Source organism: Notothenia rossii (assembly GCF_949606895.1).
Source record: "Notothenia rossii genome assembly, chromosome: 8".
Taxonomy (NCBI): domain Eukaryota; kingdom Metazoa; phylum Chordata; class Actinopteri; order Perciformes; family Nototheniidae; genus Notothenia; species Notothenia rossii.
This window is the reverse complement of record NC_136906.1, coordinates 38,583,934-38,605,236: the sequence shown is the minus strand read 5'-3', so window position 1 is coordinate 38,605,236 and position 21,303 is coordinate 38,583,934. Positions and strand designations below refer to the sequence as shown.

General features: G+C 43.4%; 2 protein-coding genes across 4 annotated transcripts; one reads left to right on the top strand and one right to left on the bottom strand.

The window, feature by feature from the left end:
* Positions 1-5,819: 5,819 nt before the first annotated feature.
* LOC307015064 (chromodomain-helicase-DNA-binding protein 8-like) lies at positions 5,820-17,434 on the bottom strand. Of its 3 annotated transcripts, XM_079643435.1 has the most exons (8): positions 12,262-17,434; positions 11,464-11,542; positions 11,269-11,369; positions 10,983-11,081; positions 10,382-10,478; positions 9,978-10,194; positions 9,737-9,891; positions 5,820-7,433 (listed from the first exon to the last, which is right to left on the bottom strand). In XM_079643435.1, exons 6-8 carry the CDS (start codon positions 10,111-10,113, stop codon positions 7,410-7,412), a joined length of 315 nt encoding a protein of 104 aa, XP_079499561.1. In that variant the 5' UTR covers positions 10,114-10,194; positions 10,382-10,478; positions 10,983-11,081; positions 11,269-11,369; positions 11,464-11,542; positions 12,262-17,434; the 3' UTR covers positions 5,820-7,409. The 3 variants fall into 3 exon arrangements, 2 of the variants coding, with proteins under 2 accessions (XP_079499561.1, XP_079499562.1); XR_013801411.1 differs by having other exon boundaries at positions 10,041-10,194; positions 11,464-17,434; XM_079643436.1 differs by having other exon boundaries at positions 11,464-17,434.
* Positions 17,435-19,559: 2,125 nt separating this feature from the next.
* On the top strand, positions 19,560-20,948 carry LOC307016427 (piggyBac transposable element-derived protein 4-like). The gene is made up of 2 exons (XM_079645538.1): positions 19,560-20,412; positions 20,503-20,948. The coding sequence occupies exon 1, from the start codon at positions 19,561-19,563 to the stop codon at positions 20,407-20,409; it is 849 nt and encodes a 282-aa protein (XP_079501664.1). The 5' UTR covers position 19,560; the 3' UTR covers positions 20,410-20,412; positions 20,503-20,948.
* The last annotated feature ends 355 nt before the right edge of the window (positions 20,949-21,303 follow it).

Below are 21,303 nucleotides of genomic sequence, written 5' to 3'. Positions count from 1 at the left end.
GGTGTTTGTCTTGCATTCCGCGGCGAAGTGGGGAGGTCGAACTTCCACCCCGCTACGGAACCCGTGGTGGGACCCCTGAGTCAGACGGTTTGTCTTGGAAACGCTTCATATCGGTCGGCCTGGGAGGTAAGAGACACGCAGGGTAACAGACACGCAGGGTTACCCCCACGCAGCCCACGCAACACGGAGGAGGCAGGGGAGTCTGGTACCCGGAGGCGCATGGCCGCAACACCGCACTGGAGTCAGGGTTTCGAGTTTTTCGAGCCAGGTCCCGGTGAAACGCAAGACTCCAGCAGGAGCCTCCAGCAGACCCCCCCGACGTTTCCCTCGTCCCTCCCGGCCATCAGAGTCGAACCCGCAGTTCGGAGGAACCGACCGCCAGAGCACCGGCACGAGGCCGGGCCGGCGGAGGCCCCCCGATGGCGGGTCGCGTTTGCCATTCAATCAGTGAGAAATCAGAAGAGGAAGGGAAAAAAAAGACTAACTTGTCTTTTTGGAGTTCCATAAAAAATGGGTGAAAATGAAAAAATGTATCCGAGAATAGTGCCCCATAAGGCGGGTAGAGTCCCCTGTCAACTCCCCTCGCATTCCTCCACACTCACAAAGTAACACTTTACTTTTTGGAGAACCATCAAAAATGGCTAAAAGTGTTGAAATGTATCCGAGAATAGTGCCTCATGAGGCGGATTGAGTCCCCTGTCAACTCCCCTTGCCTTCCTCCGGAGCCCAGTTCAAAAACTTAAAGTTTGGTAAGAACCATGCTGGGGGGTCTCCGGGCAACAAAATGTATCCGAGCCAGAGTGCACATACAGCGGATGAATTCCTCCATGAAGTTACACAGCCGTTTTTTTTCTGAGTCCTCTCAAAAACCGGGTTTCTGATTTCGTGCAGACAGTAGCTTGGAAAACATGAACGTTTTTTTAGGACGGAGAAGGGGAAGTCTGGATTCCCTTCTCCGTTGTACATTGCAACGGGGGGGGGGGGGGGGGGGGGGGGGGGGGGAGTGTTCGGGGCTTCGTCCCGAAACGCCGAACACTTGAGCATCGGAGCCCCTTCTTCTGAGCCCCTTCTCCCTTGTAATTTAAAAACTTCATTTTTTTATTATTTTAACATATAATTGACCTTTTTCTTTCATTTTTTTTTCTTTCCACGGGTGGGGGCCTATGGCAGGCCGCCTATGAGCTCCCAAATTCAGCCCGGATCTTCCGGGATTTGTGGGATAAGCTCCATAAACTGACAAAGTCATCCAAATATGTCGCTTTTATAGCCCAAAGATATATAATGCAAATACATTAAAATAGTAAAAGGTACAATTGTGATCTGCATTACCCGGAATTTGATTTATATAGCCCCGAAAAAATGATTAAAAATCATTTTCGTGGGGAAAAGTGTTAAAACGCCTGATTAAAGCATATGCAGGACCCCAGTGAGCTCCAGACTATGTGCATTGTGTCAGGGGGCCTTGTGAATGATAACACCCATCATTTAAATGCAAAAACCACCATTAAAAGACACTTTTAGGGGGAAAATGCAGCCTCTGTCCATTTCGTTAACAAACTGATAGGCAAATGGACAAAAGTGGGAAAACGGTCGAGCCGCTGCTCCACTGCTCCAGGCTGTGTGTGCATTGTGTTAAGGGACCCTGTGAATGATAACACCCATCATTTAAACGCAAAAACCACCATTAAAAGACACTTTTAGGGGGAAAACGCAGCCTCTGTCCATTTCGTTAACAAACTGATAGGCAAATGGACAAACGGGGGAAAACGGCCGAGTCGCTGCTCCAGGCTGTGTGCATTGTGTTAGGGAACCCTATGAAGGGTGTACATGAGTGTATACATGTTTTAAATAGTAGGATACCTCCAGGGCGCATCACCACATTTTACAAGCCAGGGAAGGTGCATGGATCCTGGGTAAACATTGATTAAGTGTTTTTAAATGCGTGAAACAGTGTTTTGTCACTTTCAAAACTCTCCTGTCATTGACCGGAGAAATTGGGTCGATGTTGTATTCAATCTGGCCATTAATATTCCAGTGAGACGAAGTACGTACATTGACCGGAGTGATCCCATGTTAATTTTGTCCAAAAACCGGAGCATTCCCTACCCCAAAGGAAAACATGACATGGAAAACAGCAAAAACACCCAAACCTACAAAACTATAAACGTGACATAACATGAGAATCGTGACATAACCCCCCCCTCAAGGGACGGATTCCAGACGTCCCAAAAAAACAAAAATCCACCAGGGTTGGAGGAGGGGGTCTGGAGGACGGGTCTCGGGCGAACGGCCCGGGGGCAAGGCAGAGTTAAAAAAAGGGGGATTCGGGCGGACGGCCCGGGGGCAAGGCAGAGTTCAAAAAGGGGAATTCGGGCGGACGGCCCGGGGGCAAGGCAGAGTCCGAGGAGGGGTGAAGACCAGACAGCTCCGGAGGCCGGTCAGGAGCCGGTGTCGGCAAGATCCCCCATGGAAGAGGACACAGGACCGGCAGGACCCCCGGCAGGAGAGCAGTCGGCGGAATCCCCAACGCGACAGGACATGGAGTTGGCAGGACCCCCAGTGGAAGAGTAGTCGGCGGGACCTCCAACGTGGCAAGACATGGAGTTGGCAGGACCCCCGGCAGAAGAGCAGTCTGCGGGACATCCAATGGCTCAGGACATGGGGTTGGCAGGACCCCCGGCAGAAGAGTAGTCTGCGGGACCTCCAACGGGACACGACATGGAGTTGGCAGGCCCCCCGGCAGGAGAGTAGTCTGCGGGACCTCCAACGGCACAGGACATGGGGTTGGCAGGACCCCCGGCAGAAGAGTAGTCTGCGGGACCTCCAAAGGGACCAGACATGGAGTTGGCAGGACCCTCTGCAGAAGCGCAGTCTGCGGGACCTCCAACGGCTCAGGACATGGGGTTGGCAGGACCCCCGGCAGAAGGGCAGTCTGCGGGACCTCCAACGACACTTGAGTGGGTTGGTTCGCCAACAGAACCCGGGGAGCTGGCGTCGGAAGGACAGCCAACAGGAGACGAGGTGCTGGAATCGGCCGGTATGCCGACAAGACACGGGGAGCTGGCGTCGGACAGACAGCCATCAGGACACGGGGAGCTGGAGTCGGACGGACAGCCAACAGGAGACGAGGTGCTGGAGTCGGCCGGTACGCCGACAGGACTCGAGGAGCTGGCGTCGGCCGATGAGTCAGCAGGTGACGAGGAGCCGGAGTCGGGACCATGGTTACTGGAGCCGGCACTGAAGCCGGGAACATGGCTGTAAGGTCCGGTTCTGGACCCGGAAACATGGCTGTAAGGTCCGGTTCTGGAGCCGGAAACATGGCTGTAAGGTCCGGTTCTTGAGCCGGAAACATGGCTGTTTGGCCGGCACTGGACCCGGAAACATGGCTGTAAGGTCCGGTTCTGGAGCTGGCAACATGGCTATAAGGTCCGGATCTGGGGCCGGAAACATGGCTGTAAGGTCCGGTTCTGGAGCCGGAAACATGGCTGTAAGGTCCGGTTCTGGAGCCGGAACCATAGCTCTTGGGGCTTGAGCTGCTAGCTTGGCCTTGCGACTCCTCCTCTTAGCAGCCGCCTGAATACTCCGTGGACCTCCATAAGCCAGACGAGTTCCAGAATATGACTCCTGGACAGGAGCAGGAACTGGGGCAGAAGCATGGGTTGACTGCAGACGGAACCCACCGAGGCGTATGGTGCCAGGTTGGGAATTGGGAGGCCGGGAGCTAGCAAGCCTGGGGCTAGCAGGCCGGGAATCACACACAGGGAGGATCTTTGAAATCCAGCCAGGTAAGAACTTCACCATACCTGGTTTCTCTCTAGCCATCTGGCGCGCCTCCGACAACACAGCCTCCCGCTGCTGAACTCCGGGTGCTCTCTTCCATCTATCCGAGCAGTTAGCCAAAAAAAAGGAAAAATGTAATAATTCCGACTCGAACGGATCTGCTGGGCCCATTTCTTGGTCGGTTCGTACTGTCACGGTTTGTGAAACAAGCAGGACCCAAATGCAGATTTAAACTGAAACTTCCTTTATTTCAAGGCTATGATATATATGTACTATGACAAACAGAACACTCACCGCAGAACTAGTCAGGGAACAAGATGAACCGACCAAGACAGACAGACAACCCAGAACTTAAATACACACAAGACTCAATCACACAACAAGACACAGGTGAGGAGGGAGGAGAAAACACAGGGGCCCAGGTGAACATAAACACAGGGAAAAGGACCAGACAATAACCCAAAGGAAAACATGACATGGAAAACAGCAAAAACAACCAAACCTACAAAACTATAAACGTGACATAACATGAGAATCGTGACACAGAGTGTAGGAATACTCGGTTACAATAAAAAGTCCTGCATTCAAAATGTTACAAGTAAAAGTACAAAAGTATTAGCATCAAAATATACTTAAAGTACCACCTGCAGAGGGATCTAGATGCAGGTGTTCTTTTCCCCATGGAGACCCCACATTATCCCTTGTATAAAGATAGAGTGTTGGTCCCTTATAACATGTTGTACACAGTGGAAATAAACATTCTGGTTACCTTAACATCAGGGATCTTATACATTAAACTCCTTCTGAATTAAACCGTCACGGTAGCATTACCTTACTGATCCCTCTTAAATTAGAAAAAAACATGTTACTTTACTAGCAGAGAGAAAATGGATTATTAAATTATTAATGTGACTAATAAAGAGCAGTTTGATTATTAAGTATTATTCTGTTGATCGATGTCATTACATTTGGTGAAAAGCACGTAAGGACTTGTTTAAGACTCGTTTTGTCAAAGTTTAGGACTTGGACTTGACTTGAACTTGCCCATCCTGACTTTAGACTTGACTTGGACTTGAGCGCAAAGGCTTGAGACTTGACTCGGACTTGCAAAACAATGACTTGGTCCCACCTCTGACTTGTACTGTATATCATATTATTTTCGATGGCTTTACTGTATGATTAGTGTAACAGATGAACAGATCGCCAGTGGGCTTTCATCTAAACACACAGCCACGTAATGATAACAAAACAAAAGTTGGGGGTCATTGGTCAAGCAACACACCAATCAGAGAGCAGCAGTGAGCACACCTCAGGCTGTGTTTTATATTTGTATTCTTTATTTCTGATGTATTTCACACAACAAACCTTTAGTGGAAACGTTTTCACTTATATGATTTTTTTTTTAAAACGGCAAAGTGGCAAGGCTTGCCCACCCTGCGTTGGGGGGGCACAGTGACTCATTTGGGGGGGCATGGCCCGCGAATGACCCCCCATGACTCCGACCCTGCGTGCGGGGCCGTGATCTGCATGGGGTGGGCCCCTGCTGAAAAGGAAAACCCCCGCAGGACTTGATACGTACGGAGCCCTGGAGTGTTCATAGAGAGAAAAATAAATAAAACATGGCCACGTTTTACTTTCGCTTTATTAACTCGTGCATACGCTTTATTAACTCGTGCGTATGCTTTATTAACTTGTGCGCACGAGTAAATAAAGCGTGCGCACGAGTTAATAAAGCGTGGCCTCATTTTATTTAAATTGAGGGATTCCTGTCCGTGACTGCCATTCAAGCCAAAATTAAATAAATACATTAAATAATTAAATAAATACATATATATATATATATATATATATATATATATATAAATATGCCTATGAAATACATTCTGAAATAAATAAATGAGGCAATAAATATGTACATACATGTACATTTAAATACACATTTATTTATTTCATGGGACTTTTATTTCATAATGACACATTTATTTATTTCAAGAGACTTTTATTTCATAATGACACATTTATTTATTGCAGGTGACTTGCATTTCATAATGACTCATTTCCATTCCTTATATGTAAATGAACGGGGCGTGGTTAGCTCACAGATCCAGAGACCCAGACCAAAGCAACAGCACCACACTGACTACTCGAGAAGAGGAAGAAAAAGGAGAAGGACTACTGAATAAAAATAATGCAAACTACTAAATGAAAATAAGGCGGAAGCAGAAGTGGCATGATTTTATTCTCAGGAGGGGACTTTGAGAGAGTATTACCCAAAAAGTACACAGTAAAAACTTCATTTTATTGTAGCAGTCAAACTAGGACTGAGTCAAACAGTGTCAGTTGTATTAAGAACTTATGGTACAAATGACTTGTATTGCAAATAAAGCAGAAAAAAACATGCATTATTTTACTCTTGTACAGCGATTACCATAAAGGCACTATTGATTGCGCTCTCAAAAATGAATAGCTGCTGATTTGACCAAGCGAACGCGAGACGCTGAGTTGACCGCAGCTATGCAACAGCAACCGAAGCTAAACTGACTATCTTGACTACTTGTTGCTATCCTATTGTGGCATAAGCCGTTTTCTACAGGCACATTTTACCTTTTCATTATGATTCTACTTGTGTTAGTCCGACAGCACAACCTGTGCAGCCCATGTATTGATTCCATCTGATAGCTGCTATAATACAAAACAACACTTCTGCCTGCTCTCCACAATGATCAATGACAGTGAACGGATGGTCAAAGTAAGGTACAAATAAACAGAATCACACGAAGCCTGGTTAGTGTTGCCTGACTGTATAAAGTGTGTTCTTTTTTTATAAGTGTGGTTGCGTTCCTGCTGAAAAAACCAGCATGGACCAGCATATGTTGTGTTTTGGTCACCAGCATGGACCACCAGCATGGACCATACGGATGGTCCATGGTGGTGGATCATGCTGGATCATGCTGTGAATCGTTGAGTAAGAAAAAGGTTGATAAACACGGTGAGAATGGGTCTGCAGAGAGAATTTTGCCGCGGTCCCAACTGTCTGTTATCAGCCTGCAGCCAGGGAGGAGAAATCAGCAGAGCTGCCTGCACTGTGTGTGTGTGTGAGGAAGTCCGTGGATTGGTCAATTTGGACCAATCAGCGGGGGCTTAACCTAACGGCTCCGCTGACGTAACGTAACGGCTCCACGGATTGGTCCATTTCGTTCGGGGTACGTGCTTACGTAATCTCGTACCCGGAAAAATCTAATGGATGATGACGTTTCACCAACGAGGCGTTTTGGGGAGGTACTCTTCTTTCTGTGTTAGAGTTTTACTCGCTACAGGGTGTACTTTGAGGGTTTTGACTCTGCAGACCGTTTACATGCATAAAAACCTTCATAACACACAAGGGGACGGGTAATAACCGGAAAAGTATGACATGTGAGCTTTAATACAATAATATTACAAAAAAAACCTACATCTAAATAAATATATCATCTAAAATAGATGCATTTTATTTAAAAATAACAAATATAATTCAAAATGTAAACAGCAACAAAGAAATAATAATTTATTTTCATTTTTTTCTTGTTAATATCCATTATCTTCCGGTCTTTGCCAATCCGGCCAGCATTTCCTGGTCCTCCACGTCTTTCTCATACAGCCACTGCTTGAAAGAACTGAAAATAAGAAACAACAATGTTTTAACAAATCGTATGAAATTATGTGATGATAGAACTGCAAACAGAATAGCTGAAACTTTAACAAAATAAATAACTCAGTTAACTCTAATCATTAACCCATGTTTGTATCATTGAGTTAACTCAATGATACTCAATGTGTGTTGCTGCTAGCATACATAACACCTGACGTGGAAACGTTACTCGTGGATGGGGGCTATAGAGCAGTGGTTCTCAACTGGTGGGTCGAGACCCAAAAGTGGGTCGCGGACCCGTTTCGAGTGGGTCGCGGATGTGTGAGTGAAGAACGAAAAAAAACAAAAAGGATTTGTTTTTGTTTTTGTAAGGCCCGATTTTCTAATGCTGTGCGTGCAGTCGGCGTTGGACTGGAAGTACCGGAGACCATCAACGGTTTTGAAAACTTCTGTCACGTAGTGATCATCTTCTCAATAAAATATCTTTGCTGACAGACTATCTCCTCTTTACTCTTCTCGCAGCAAGATGTCAGAACAAAGTTAAAAACAAACAATGGCATAACATATTATTAATATGTCGGGTAGTAATAGATTTATTTATTTTCTTCTCAGAGTGTACCAGAATGCATAGCTTATGTTAGTATTTCTAAAAATCTCCTGGGGGAGAATCCCCCCCAGACCACCTGCTGGGGTTGGGTTTTCAGCATGTGTGCCTTTTCATATAGCTCAGCTTTGATTCCATCATCTCATTAAACCTTTTTTAAAAGCATACTTTAGTTCTGTGAAGGGATATATGCACTGTACTTCACTTGTATTAATATTGTATGCTGAAAAGCGTATATATTACAGCACGTTTTTTTGTTGAATAGATTTGAGTGCTTCAAAATGTTGGGTCGCGATGTATTGACAAAGTAAAAAGTGGGTCCCGAGGCCTGACCAATTGAGAACCACTGCTATAGAGTTACTAGAAAGACAGTCGAACCCGGTGCATTTCTCCGTCTGAATGTGGTGCACTTTTGCTAAATGTTTAGACAAATAGCTTGTGTTACCGCCCTTACATGCTAAATTCTTATTGCACTTTTGGCAACGAGCATTTTCCACCTCAACACCAAGCCCCCAGGAAGTGCGCCGGACTCTGAGGAAAATATTCGTTGTGTCCAAACGGTGGTACTACAATTTTCTTACCAGTGTGTGACGTCGACCGGCCCAGAAATACTTATTCCCATTGACTAACATTGGGAAAGAGACGTCTGTAAATCGGTGGATAATTTTTTTTAACTAAATAAACTACCCAGTATGAACTATTTTATAGCCCTTATTAAATGGTAAATGGTAAATGGACTGTTCTTATATCGCGCTTTATCCAGTCCTTAAGACCCCTCAAAGCGCTTTACATACTACATGTCATTCACCCATTCACACCCATTCATACAGAGCAGTGTACCTTACTCTAGGACCTAACATTCACACACATTCACACACCGTTGGCCATGCCATCGGGAGCAACTCACATTATTAGAATCATTCGGTCCTTAAAGTTGTAAAATGCACTAAAAGACAAATATAAATTTATTTTCTCTCCATTCTTTCTAGTGAGCCGAGAGTGGGTGCTCGGAGGGCGGGGCTTAAGGGGCGCATGTTCTGTGAGCGCACATACGGGTTCTTCTGCTCTGACAGCCAGGCATGACGGGTAATCTGACGTTTCGCTCTCAAAAGTTGGGCCATTTTGACTTCATGCGCATTGCGCCAATGAGCAGCTCGGAAAGAACGAGACCCCGCATCCGAAACTGTATCCAGTTCTTATTATACAACCATGCCCATGACGGTAACATATAACTACCCTCGGGGCGCTTAGTTCTCTCCGCCATGTGTGTGTTTCTGTGCGCACGCGTGTGCGCACATGTGTGTGCACGTGTGTGTGTGTGTGTGTTGCATGCATGTAGCAGGTTGTGTGTGTAAACTAACCCACCCCCTCGCTCACCGACCGGGGAGAAAGATCTCTCGCCTGGATTGGAAACATCGAAAATAAATCATAGACGCATTTAGTAGTCTTATTGCATATTGGAAACGGAGTTGGCGACAGTAAGACTGCGATATAATGTTTATGTAGATATAATACATATGACATCTATTTTTTAAATATCTCCAGTACCGATAAAAATATTGATAACGTTGGACGTTAACGGTACCACGGCCTTTAATAATTCAGCCCCGGGGGATCGGTACCCATCCCTAGTTTTAATTATTACATCATCAATATTACATTTCAAATAACCAAGTACTTGGTATCTCACAAAGAGCAAGTGGCTAGTGCTACTAAGAACATACCTGATGATGGTGATGATGGTGGCTCTTCGCTGCCGGATCTGGTCGATGTCCTCCTCGCAGAAGCGATTGCCTTCGTCGTTCTCGTCCATGATGGCGGCGTAGGCTCCTTTCCTCAGCAGGTCCTCGATCTCCTTCTTGGAGAACTGCTCGACCGGCTAAAGGCGACGCAGAGAGACATTTACAAGTGGATTTAGAAAACTCTTTTCGAAAATAAACTAAGTGTACTGCAACAGCGACTGACCCAAAAATGACTTGGCATCTAGAAATATGACACATTTAATTTCTCTCAGCCCGTTGTTATTGCCTTCTTTGTTCCCACTCATACTCTGCAGGACGGCACGGTCCAGCCCGAACTTCAGACTAGCTTTATTCAGCATTTCCCTCTCATAGTTTCTAGTGATCAGACGGTACACCTTCACCGCCTTAGACTGGCCAAAACGATGAAACCGAGCTTGAGCCTGAAATAAAAAATTGAAAGAGGGGTCAAAAGAGCATCATGTGCAGCTGCTGTTCAAAGTTTTTAAGCATTAAATGGGAAAATATACACTTAAAGAACCGAAGGAATAAACGGAAAGACTGTTGTTGTTGTTGTAGCCATATTGAAGTATCTTTAGGACAAACAGAGCAGATATATATATATCGTACCTGCAGGTCATTTTGAGGGTTCCAGTCAGAGTCGAATATCACACAGGTGTCCGCAGCAGTGAGGTTCACAACTTCTTGATCAGGTGTTTGATGTGGGCTGAAAAGAAAACAAAGAAAACATTTGTAATAATAGTAATGATAGTAACAACAATAATATTAGTATAACTATTTATATAGCACTTACACAATAATTGCAAAGTGATTCTCACAACAAAAATAAAGAACAAAACAATATCAACAATAAAAAAACAAATTATTACAGGAATGTTCAGAGACAAAGAAATTATAAACATTCTAAGAGGCCGACTACAAAAGGTAGACTCAATGGCTCTTGATGACATCAATGAGCAGTCCCAAAACATGCTGCTGTATAAAAATAAATAGGTCCTGATTTCTTCTATTTAGTGTTGGATGATTTGTTGTATTGATTGCAGATGGATGTTAAGATATGTTTTACAATTATAACAAAAAGATGATTGTAATTGGAATCAAAAAGTTTACAAATCGTAGTTTTAATAAAATGACTAGCAATATAGGGTTTACTCAACAGCGGTAAAGCATTAAGTTGCTAAATTAACATACACTGAACTGTAAATCTTACCACTATTTAGGAAAGGACCTGATCAGAAGCATTGACTAATAAGACAGCAAAGAGGCGGAGGAGGTCTCTGTCATGTACAACCATTGGTAGATGTTACACCTGAAAGAAAGATAAGGAAATAAGAGAAGACAGGAGGACAAACATCCTCTTAAGTAAAAGACCAAATCATGTCAAGCTTTAACCTGAGCCTGTTTTTTCAGTCTCTACAATGCAGTGTTGGAAATTACATTCCAATGGCTAAATTCAAACTCAATACCATAAATAACTGGGTACCAAAGTGCTTTACCTGATTTAACACGTTCCACACGGAGCAGCAACCATCCGGCTGGGCCTTTTGCTGCATATCATCTCTCCCTCTCCACTGTTTCCAGTAGATATCTACTGCCTCTGTCAAATAAAACAGAAATGCCCCAAAACAATCATATTTAAAAAGTTACAAACAACAACTTGCTTTTGGCATTTGAATGTATTAGAATCTCACCTTTTTCCTTGATGTCAGGAAGGCCAGGAAGTCGTTCCCTTCAAGTCTGCAACCAGTCATAGGAGTTCTAATGCAAAGCCTGAACGATGACAAGAGCGAGAGACTTACATTTTACAAGATAAGTAATACCAGAGCAGTGTGTACATAGGCCCTTTACGACATGCAGAGAACAGATCAAATCCCCTGACAGACTCACACACTTTGGTGATGTCCTCATCTGATAATGATGTTTCATTTTTAGCAGCAAAGTAACATTACTCAAGGTATATGTTGGACCAAACTCATGTACAGTATGTTTTGCATCTCCTCAACAATGGTCTTTATAGTTGAGTAGAAACAAACTGTCCCTACAGTTTCAGGTAGATTAACACACATTTGTAAGAAAAGTTTGCATTGAAGCACAAAACCCCTCTTTGTATTAAGCTAGCTGCCACAGAAAGTACAGCTTAACATGCTAACCTGGTAGAGTTAACTAACGTTAGCTAACTTCATGTCCAACACAAAACCTCTAACGTGCATTACATTGACGATTTTAAACACAACTTAACTCTCTCAACTTGTAAAATAACGTTCATTTAACATACCCTTAAATAACTACATCACATTTTTCAGGGGCAACACAAACTGCAGAAAACGTTAGCTGCTAACTGTTGTTAGCTAAGACAGCTAGCTCGTAACAATGGCCTCCTAGCAAACTTAAGGTTACGTTAACATTAACTTAACGTTGTAAGAAAGCAAAATGAACCTTCGAGACATATTTTACTCTCAGACTGGGTGTAATTGTGTAGCGTTGCTTACCTCCAGAAGGACTTTTAGCTGTTTCCCAGTAGAGACTAGAGAGAGCTGTCAGAGCGGTTGCTCTCAGAAGAGCAGATTTGGGCGGGCCAGATAAGACCAGAGAAGAACCAGTTAAGCACCAGAAAAGCGCAAGAATGGTTCTTGAACCGGTTTGGTTTATTGGCAGTTTGCAAACCACTTAAGAGTACTGGAGTGTGAAACAAAAGCTATTGAGTCAGTGTTGTGGTGCTGTTGCTTTGGTCTGGATCTGTGAGCTAACCACGCCCCGTTCATTTGCATATAAGGAATGGAAATGTGGCATTACAAGTCACCTGAAATAAATACATGTGTCATTATGAAATACAAGTCCCCTGAAATAAATAAATGTGTCATAATGAAATACTACAGAGCCCTGGAGGGTTCATAGAGAGAAAAATAAATAAAACGTGGCCAAGTTTTACTTTCTCGTTCGCACGAGTTACTAAAGCGTGCGCACGAGTTAATAAAGCGTGCGCACGAGTTACTAAAGCGTGCGCACGAGTTACTAAAGCGTGCGCACGAGTTACTAAAGCATGCGCACAAGATTATAATTGTGTAAGGCAGTGGTTCTCAACCTGTGGTACGCGTACCACTGGTGGTACGCCAGCTCCCGCTAGTGATACGTGGAGGAATCTGACATATACAAAAAAAAAAAAAAAAGATTAATTTAAAAAAAAAAAAAAATGTATTCAAAGGTGAGGTAGGTAATTTTGGAGAAACCAGCTCGAGTGAGCTAGAATTTGAAAATACACAACCGGAAAAAATATGCCACTTCCTTACAGAGCCTTCCACAGATGACATTTTTTTAAGGATTTTTTGTCAAAGCACTTCAGATATTCATTGCTATCGGGATGTTAAGAGCATTCCATGGAATATAACAAAAGTGTATCTCGAGCCGGTTTCTCAAACGTACCTACCCCACCTTTAACCTTTACACATAACACAGACATATAAAATACAGGAAACAGAACTAAGTAAACAAAAAGACGAAAAGCAGTCACTACATTGTGCACATTTGGGACATTAAGGTACACTATTATTACAGCAAGAGCAGCTGATGGTAAGGACCTCAGACAACTTCAATTTAAAACAGGCTATAGGGACAAGTGCCATCACTTTGAGGCTTGATTGAATAACATTAATTACAAAATAAATCATACTATCAAAATACTACAACGAATGAAAATAAGCTTGAGATAATTGAAACTGTGGTTTAAATTAGTTCTAATAGGCTGTTTTTAGATTTGGAAACGAAAACATTTATTTTATTTTATTTCTGGCGTTGCTAATTACGACCTACTACCCGCTAACGTTGCAAGCAAGCTAAAGAAAGAAGAACGCTGAATGATGTTAAAAACGTGGCTCAAAACGGGAGGTATTCGGAAGAGAGGTACAGAGGAGAATATTACCAGTGAAAATGAACAAGTGAATGAGGAGGAGGACAGTCATCAACCGAGCACAAGCGCAGGCTCCGCGAGCAACGCAAAAGTGATATGCACAGCGGCTGTGATGGACAGAAGTGACTCAGGAAGAAGGCATTTGCTCAAATAATGGAGAGAAGGCTGTGAACGAGGTCAAACGCTGAAAAAGCACACACTTTAATTGTTGTCTTTTTTCTTATCTCTTTTCTTTTTTACTTTGCCACCACAGAAATGGCAATAGCAAACATCAGCAGACTGAAGATGAGCTATTACCCCTTAGGCTCATCTGCTCCTGGAGGCTTTCATTATTATTGTGGAACTGAATTCCCAATAGGACATTTTCTGTTACGATGTAGGTTGTTGCAGGAGGCCTACATTCACACTTTGGTATAGGTCCAGGAAATGACATGTGTGTACAGTTGACATTTGTTGTGTGAGAATAAGTTATTATTTTGTTCTTTATATTCTCACTTGTTGTCACGGTTTGTGAAACAAGCAGGACCCAAATGCAGATTTAAACTGAAACTTCCTTTATTTCAAGGCTATGATGTACAATGACAAACAGAACACTCACCGCAGAACTAGTCAGGGAACAAGACGAACCGACCAAGACAGACAGACAACCCAGAACTTAAATACACACAAGACTCAATCACACAGCAAGACACAGGTGAGGAGGGAGGAGAAAACACAGGGGTCCAGGTGAACATAATCAGACAATTAGACACACCAGGGAAACTAATGACAAGAGGAAAACACAGGGAAAAGGACCAGACAATAACCCAAAGGAAAACATGACATGGAAAACAGCAAAAACAACCAAACCTACAAAACTATAAACGTGACATAACATGAGAATTGTGACACTTGTGGTGAGTGTGAGAGAGAGTGAGAGAGAGAGAGAGAGAGAGAGAGTGAGAGAGAGAGAGAACAAAAAAAATACATTTGCCTCCGAGTCCTGCATGGACTGTATTTTAACATTGGTCATATGGTGGCAGAGGCGCGGGAAGGTATTTTGAGTGGGGGTGCTGAGGTGCTGGACTCCAGTGAACACTATTACGGGCACTATAGAGCACGCACAAAAAAACTCCCCTCACGCAAACACACAGTAAACCCGCTACTGTTACGATGAAGGCTCGATAATCAGCTCACGGCATATAGGCAGGGGTAAAGTGCTATTTTTTACGAGTGGGGAGCGGACCTCACCTCCTCTAGGGGGGTCCGGGGGGATGCTCCCCGGGGAAGATTTTTTTTAAATATTGAAGTTAAAATCATCAATCTGGTGCACTTTGAGAGCAACATTAAGAGATCTATGGATACATCTCTCAACACCCAGTTGAAACACAACTGTAAGCAGATGTTCTTTTTCTTTATGGATATTTTACAAATCACTCCCCTTTCAATCTGTATTCTTGTTTTACTGCCATATAGTATTTTATAACTGTTTTTCCTTTATTCTCTTATTTTTTTTAGAACTATAATGATCATATGAAGGTGTGCCGGGGAAATAATCTTTTGAATAATTTTTGACCAAACCGTTTGAGACCCACTGAGATAACTTAGACTAAAGTTAACTATCTAAACACTCAGAGAGTCCTTTAGCTCACCTGAGCCTCTCAGTCTGAGAGGAGAGCTCTCCTCCAGCTTGTTGTGGAACAAACAGCTCCGTATGTCCGTTAGTACAGCTAGCTAACCAGATGCTAACAACACGGTCCCTGCTGCTGGCACCGGTCCCTCTCTCTCTCCCCTCTCTCACACACACTAAATGCGCTATTTCCGCACACACACAGAGCCGCGAGCTTGAATGACACAAGCACACTTTTATTTCCATGCAACTCTCTGATTGGTCTGGTATCTTGCCTCTGTTGCATTCACTGAACACGGGAAATTACAGTCCTGCCGTCCTTTCTAGTGTCTTGATGAGGTTCACGTAAAGCACGGTTAATGTATTATATTATTGAGGTAGAATTGTCCGGGGCTACAGAAAAAACATTCTGGGCAGGCCAAAATATTATTTTACCAACAATGTGGAATTTAGATTATGCATAGCGGGAGCAGCAATAACCGTCAAATAATAATTCAGACAGGGGAGCTCCGCACCCCCTGCCTGCCGCTAGGGGGTGCTGCAGCGCCCTCAGCACCCCCCTTCCCGCGCCCATGTATGGTGGTACTTGGAGAGCCAACTATTTTCTCAGGTGGTACTTGGTGTAAAAAGGTTGAGAACCACTGGTGTAAGGTATATAATGTACAGCACAACAGACCAGCCTTTCTCCCCGAAGCATGAAGAGGACGACTTTACCTGCTTGATTGGTAAGTTAAGTTGATGATTAGCTTGCTATTAAACATTCATTGCTAGCTCAGCAACATCTAAATCATCATAGAAAGAGGTAACAAGAGTGTGCCGAGAAGTAACTAATCATCAATGCAAAACTAAAAACTCAAATTTGGATAATCGATATGTCCATACCACAGGGACTCATTTATCAACACTAGCCCCCTAGGTGTGTGTGTCTATTGGTGTGCTTGTAGCGCTAGTTGGCAGTTGTACTTAGGAGCTGGCCAAAAATATACGTCAAGACAGAGTCAGAAACAAATGCGATTTAAAATGTGTCAGACGATCATTGTGTATGCGAGAGAACATGCTACATTTCACACAGGGCCGTCCCTGGCCAATGTGGGGCCCCAAGCAACATTGCCCCCTGCGCTATAATTAGAAAATACACAGCCGGAACAAATCTGCCACTTCCTTACAGAGCCCCTCCTCCAACACACACGAACGCGCACATGACCAATGAGGGCACGAGATAAGTTTCTGCACAGATGGAAGGCTGACTGGCAGGTAGGTCATCCAGTTATTTTAGCCGGGCCGGCTAAAATTATTGGTCGTGCTTTTTACGGTAATACGGCTTCCACTGATGACATTTTTTTATGGATTTTTTGTCAAAGCGCTTAAGATATTCATTGCTATCGGGATGTTAAGAGCATTCCATGGAATATAACAAAAAGTGTATCTCGAGCCGGTTTCTCAAACTGACATACCCCACCTTTAAGGACTATCAAATTGATAAACAAAAATATTATTGACTTACAAATGATATACAAACAATAATTACATCATGCTCAAACCCCTGCCCTCAAATCTAAGTCAAACAAGTGTAATTTATTTTGTGACAAACTAACGTTTTCGTAGTTTGACGAGGCAATTAATGGCAATGATAACTGTCTAATATGGCTATCTTTTTAGCTAACTTACCAATGTGGCTAACATCTGCAATGTACATTTTGTCAATAATTATTTATATTACATTTGACTTATACAACATTCGCAAGTTGTACATTTGACTCTCATACAATAACCCACCGTCGAGTGATGCTCTAGTTTATTCACGTTTAGTTTTTTTCCCCTCTTGCTTGCGCCAGACTGAAACTGTCTTTTCGCCGACATCTCTTCACCTGCACTAGTGGCCGTATCAAAGCCGTGATTGGCAACGGTGTCGGGTTACAGACGTGCTCCCCTTGTCACCTCTCACCCACCGGAAGCGTCTGCGCTGCGGCTGCGCCGCGCTGCGACCTCCTCCTGCGTCATAACCCACCAGGCGCATTTCAAAACGTTGCGGAAGCGGAGCGTCGTGTGTGCAGCCTCGCAGTTGTTGTTGATTTTGGAATATTTCCTGGACATTTGTACTTCTACAAGTAAGTAGGCTACGTAGTTAAATGGTTTATGTTTGTGTCTGTTTAAAATCGTGTTTATTGTTGTTATTTCCTATTTTGTTGTGTCGTAGACTAAAGACACAGTTAATAATAATTGTAATATTCCAGTTATAAACGACATGAATCAAAGATGTGTTACTGTATTTTAGTGGTAAACAAATATGCATTCATCATCATAATTATTCTATATATATATAATTTATAGTGCCTTTAAACCGGAAGAGAACACTGGCATGTATTCTCCGACTTGAAAGACTACGGGGGGTGGGGTGAGGAGTCGGCAGGGCCGGCCCTTGGCATAGGCAGTATAGGCGAATGCTAAGGGCGCATCAACCTATGGGGGGCGCTGAAAATGAAAAAATATTTAAAAAGTTAGAAATTAAAAAAATTATATATTTTTTTATTTCATAACACAATTTCCCGATTTTGGATCAACAAAGTACATCTTGTTATCTTATACTAACAGAACTACGCCTATATTGCGTACAGCGCCCAAAAACTATGGCGCACCCTCCCCCCGCAAATCAAGTTGAACTGCCCCAGCCCTAGTCATAACCAGAGGTTTACGTGAAATAGTTCTTTTTTGAAATAATGGTTTTAGTGTGCAATTATAGGTTTTAATGTTGTATTTTTGTTAATTTAAAATAAATCATACTCCCAAAAAACGTATACAGCTTTTATTAACATTGGAATTTACTGTGTAAGCGGCCGTGGGGGGAGAGCTTTAGAGAGCTCTCTCCTGAAAGACTGCGAGGCTCTGATAGCCTCAGCTCAGTGAGGTAAAGGCACACCTTTATATGATCATTATAGTTATAAAAAAAATAAGAGAATAGATTTATATCTATTCTCTTATAGTATATAATACTATATGACAGTAAAAAAAGTTGTTATTAATAAACAAGAATACAGTTTAAAAGGGGAGTGATTTGTAAAATATCCATTAATAAAAAGAAAATCTGCTTACAGTTCTGTTTCATATGGATGTTGAGGAATGTATCCATAGATCTCCTCGTGTTGCTCTCAAAGTGCACCAGATTGATGCTTTTAACTTCAATATTAACACTAGAACCGCCAACGGGTAAATTTGACCCGCAGCTGTTTTTTTTTATTGTATGTAACTTTTTTTCAATAAAATATTAACGTCTCCCAGTCCGTGACTTTTCCTGAAAGTGTGTTATGTAACACCCTGTGTTGTTAAAATGTGTCAATATGAAGTCAGATTGAAAAACATTGCCCAAAAAAATTGCTATTTATACCTATTTCCGCCAGCGGGTAATGTTTACCTCATAGAAATGCAGCGCTCCTGGCGCTATTGATTTCGCGCATAAACATAAACATGACGTGTTGCTATAGCAACGCCTTTTGTCTACTGCTGTAGACAGAGAGCGAGAGATTGAGCGATAGATAGATTGAGAGATAGATAGATAGATCGATAGATAGATAGAGAGCCGGTTATATTTCCAAAATGGACAAAAGAAAGAGACTCATGAACGTACAGGAGGCACTAGCGTTGCTAAACCATCTGAGCGAAGCAGAGTCTGATGGTGGGGAAGTATCAGGACTGAGTGATGTGTCCTGGGTTTGTTCTGCCTCTGATGGGTCATCTGACAGCGATCCTGAGCCTCCGCGGAACGTGACGCCGTCCCATCCTGATCCCCCGCTTGCAGATGGGCCTACTGTACCAGCCCATGCAGAAGGTATGATGATTCTTGTTTTTTATTTCCTACTTTTCTACAAATCGTAGGCTATAAGATATCAAGGCATATAGATAATGCCTTTTCTTTTTACAAATGATCTTTTCATTGCCTTTTCGAGGATGTAATATTATCAAATAAACATTTATGAAATATACTTTAGTCTAAAGTAGTGTTTTCCTCTCTCCTATTTAGTGTGTGCCACTGAGCCGTCACCAGCCCAAGAGAAAGATGGCACAGTGTGGACGGTCATGGAGCCTTGCGGAGGCGCAGGAAGACGGCAGATACAGAACATCCTCACGGAGTCTGCTGGCCCCACACCACACGCACGTCACAACATAACTGACAAACTCACAGCATTTATGTGTCTGTGTGATAATGTAATGTTGGAGGAAATCCGTGATTGCACAATTGCTGAAGCGTGGAGAGACAGAGCCACCTGGGATGTCTCTATTATGGAGCTGAAGGCCTTTATTGCGCTTCTCTATGTGAGAGGTGTATATTGTGGGAAGAACATTGAGATGGAGAGTTTCTGGTCCGAGCAGTGGGGCAACGCGTTCTTCAACGCAACACTGTCGAGGAACAGGTTTCGGGAAATCATGCGCTACCTGCGCTTTGATAAAAAGGAGACCCGCCGGTGCCGGTTGACCACCGACAAGTTTACGCACGTGAGGAAGGTGTGGGATCGTTTTGTCGAAAATTCAATCGCGTCCTACAGGCCAGGGTCCGACATCACTTTGGATGAACAGCTATTCCCGACCAAATCAAGATGTCCATTCACACAGTACATGCCCAACAAGCCGGACAAATTTGGCATCAAGTTTTGGCTGGCAGCTGACGTTGACAGCAAATACATGCTGAATGGCTTCCCTTACCTGGGAAAAGATGCCAGCAGGCCAGCAACACAACGGCTAGGAGAGAACGTGGTGCTGAGGCTGGTGGAGCCCTTTGTTGGTAAGGGAAGAAATATAACCACAGACAATTTCTTTACCTCCCTCCCTCTCGCCAAAGCGCTTCTCGCGAAAAATACCAGCCTAGTGGGAACCATCAAGCGCAACAAGCGGGAGCTCCCACCCTCTGTGCAAGGGAGATCTGAGCTGTTCAGCACCAAGGTGCTGAAGAGCGACAAAATTGTGCTCTCAGTCTACCAGTGCAAGCCGAGGAGAAACGTGACAATACTCAGCACGCAACACCAGAATGTGGCCATCTCCACAGAAAGAAAAAGCCAGAGACTGTGGAATACTACAACCACTCAAAAGTGGGGGTTGACGTGCTCGATCAAATGGCTCGCCAATATTCGGTGAAAGGTAGGCTATTATTGTTATTATTATTATTTTAGGCCTATAGAAAACACTGCATTGGTCAATCGCTTTTACTAAATCCTATGTTTCCCTCAGGTGGCACGCGTAGATGGCCCGTTGCTGTCTTTTATAATGTGCTGGATCTCGCTGCCATCAATGCCTGGGTGCTGTACAGGAGCTGCATGAGCCAGGAGAACATACCGAGAAGGGACTTCATGCTCCAGCTGGCACACGAGTTGCGCGCTGAGTGGATGGCATCAAAAGCGGCACCACTTGCGGACCTGCCCTTCAGCGGTGCTGGTGCAGAAGAGCGCAGGAGAATGACCTCCATGGTGAAGGCGCACTGCATGCAGAATAAAACGTTCTGCAAATGTGTCAAGTGTGGGGATGCTGTGTGTGGCAAATGCACAGCCAAGGTGCTCAGTGTTTGCAACAATTGTGTTTGAGTGTTTGTGAAGCGTTGTGATCGATGTGTTCGTTCTTATTGTTCTTCTTCTCTGATATGTTTTGTTATTTGTATACGTTCTGTGTTATCTGCTGTTCAATTATATAACAAATACATTATTATATGAATTTATATTATTGTCATGTTGTTGTTTTTTTATGAGTAGAAGGCTATCAGAAGATATGAAGCATTTTTACCTTTACGAAACACAAGCCTAACATCAAGCGTTTATTAGCAAGAGTGGGTAATATTTCTACCATAGAATATGCAGCGATCCTCGCGCTGTTGATTTTGCGCGTAAACATAACGTGTTGCGATATTTTATACTTCATGCTATCTGTACAAACTATATAATATGAAAAGCTGAAAGTCCACAGATTATATTGGTATACATATCATCCCTGTGCGATCAAAACTCACTGTTCTGTATGGTACATTGTACCTTGGAAATC

Bases quoted from the DNA above. Each gene is read 5' to 3' on its own strand.
- LOC307016427 (XM_079645538.1), top strand. From the start codon at position 19,561: ATGGAGCTGAAGGCCTTTATTGCGCTTCTCTATGTGAGAGGTGTATAT.
- LOC307015064 (XM_079643435.1), bottom strand. From the start codon at position 10,113: ATGCTGAATAAAGCTAGTCTGAAGTTCGGGCTGGACCGTGCCGTCCTG. The intron at 9,892-9,977 runs GTCAGTCGCTGT...CGTCGCCTTTAG, and splicing joins AGATGCCAAGTCATTTTTGG to CCGGTCGAGCAGTTCTCCAA. The intron at 7,434-9,736 runs GTATGTTCTTAG...TCTTATTTTCAG, and splicing joins ACCATCATCACCATCATCAG to TTCTTTCAAGCAGTGGCTGT.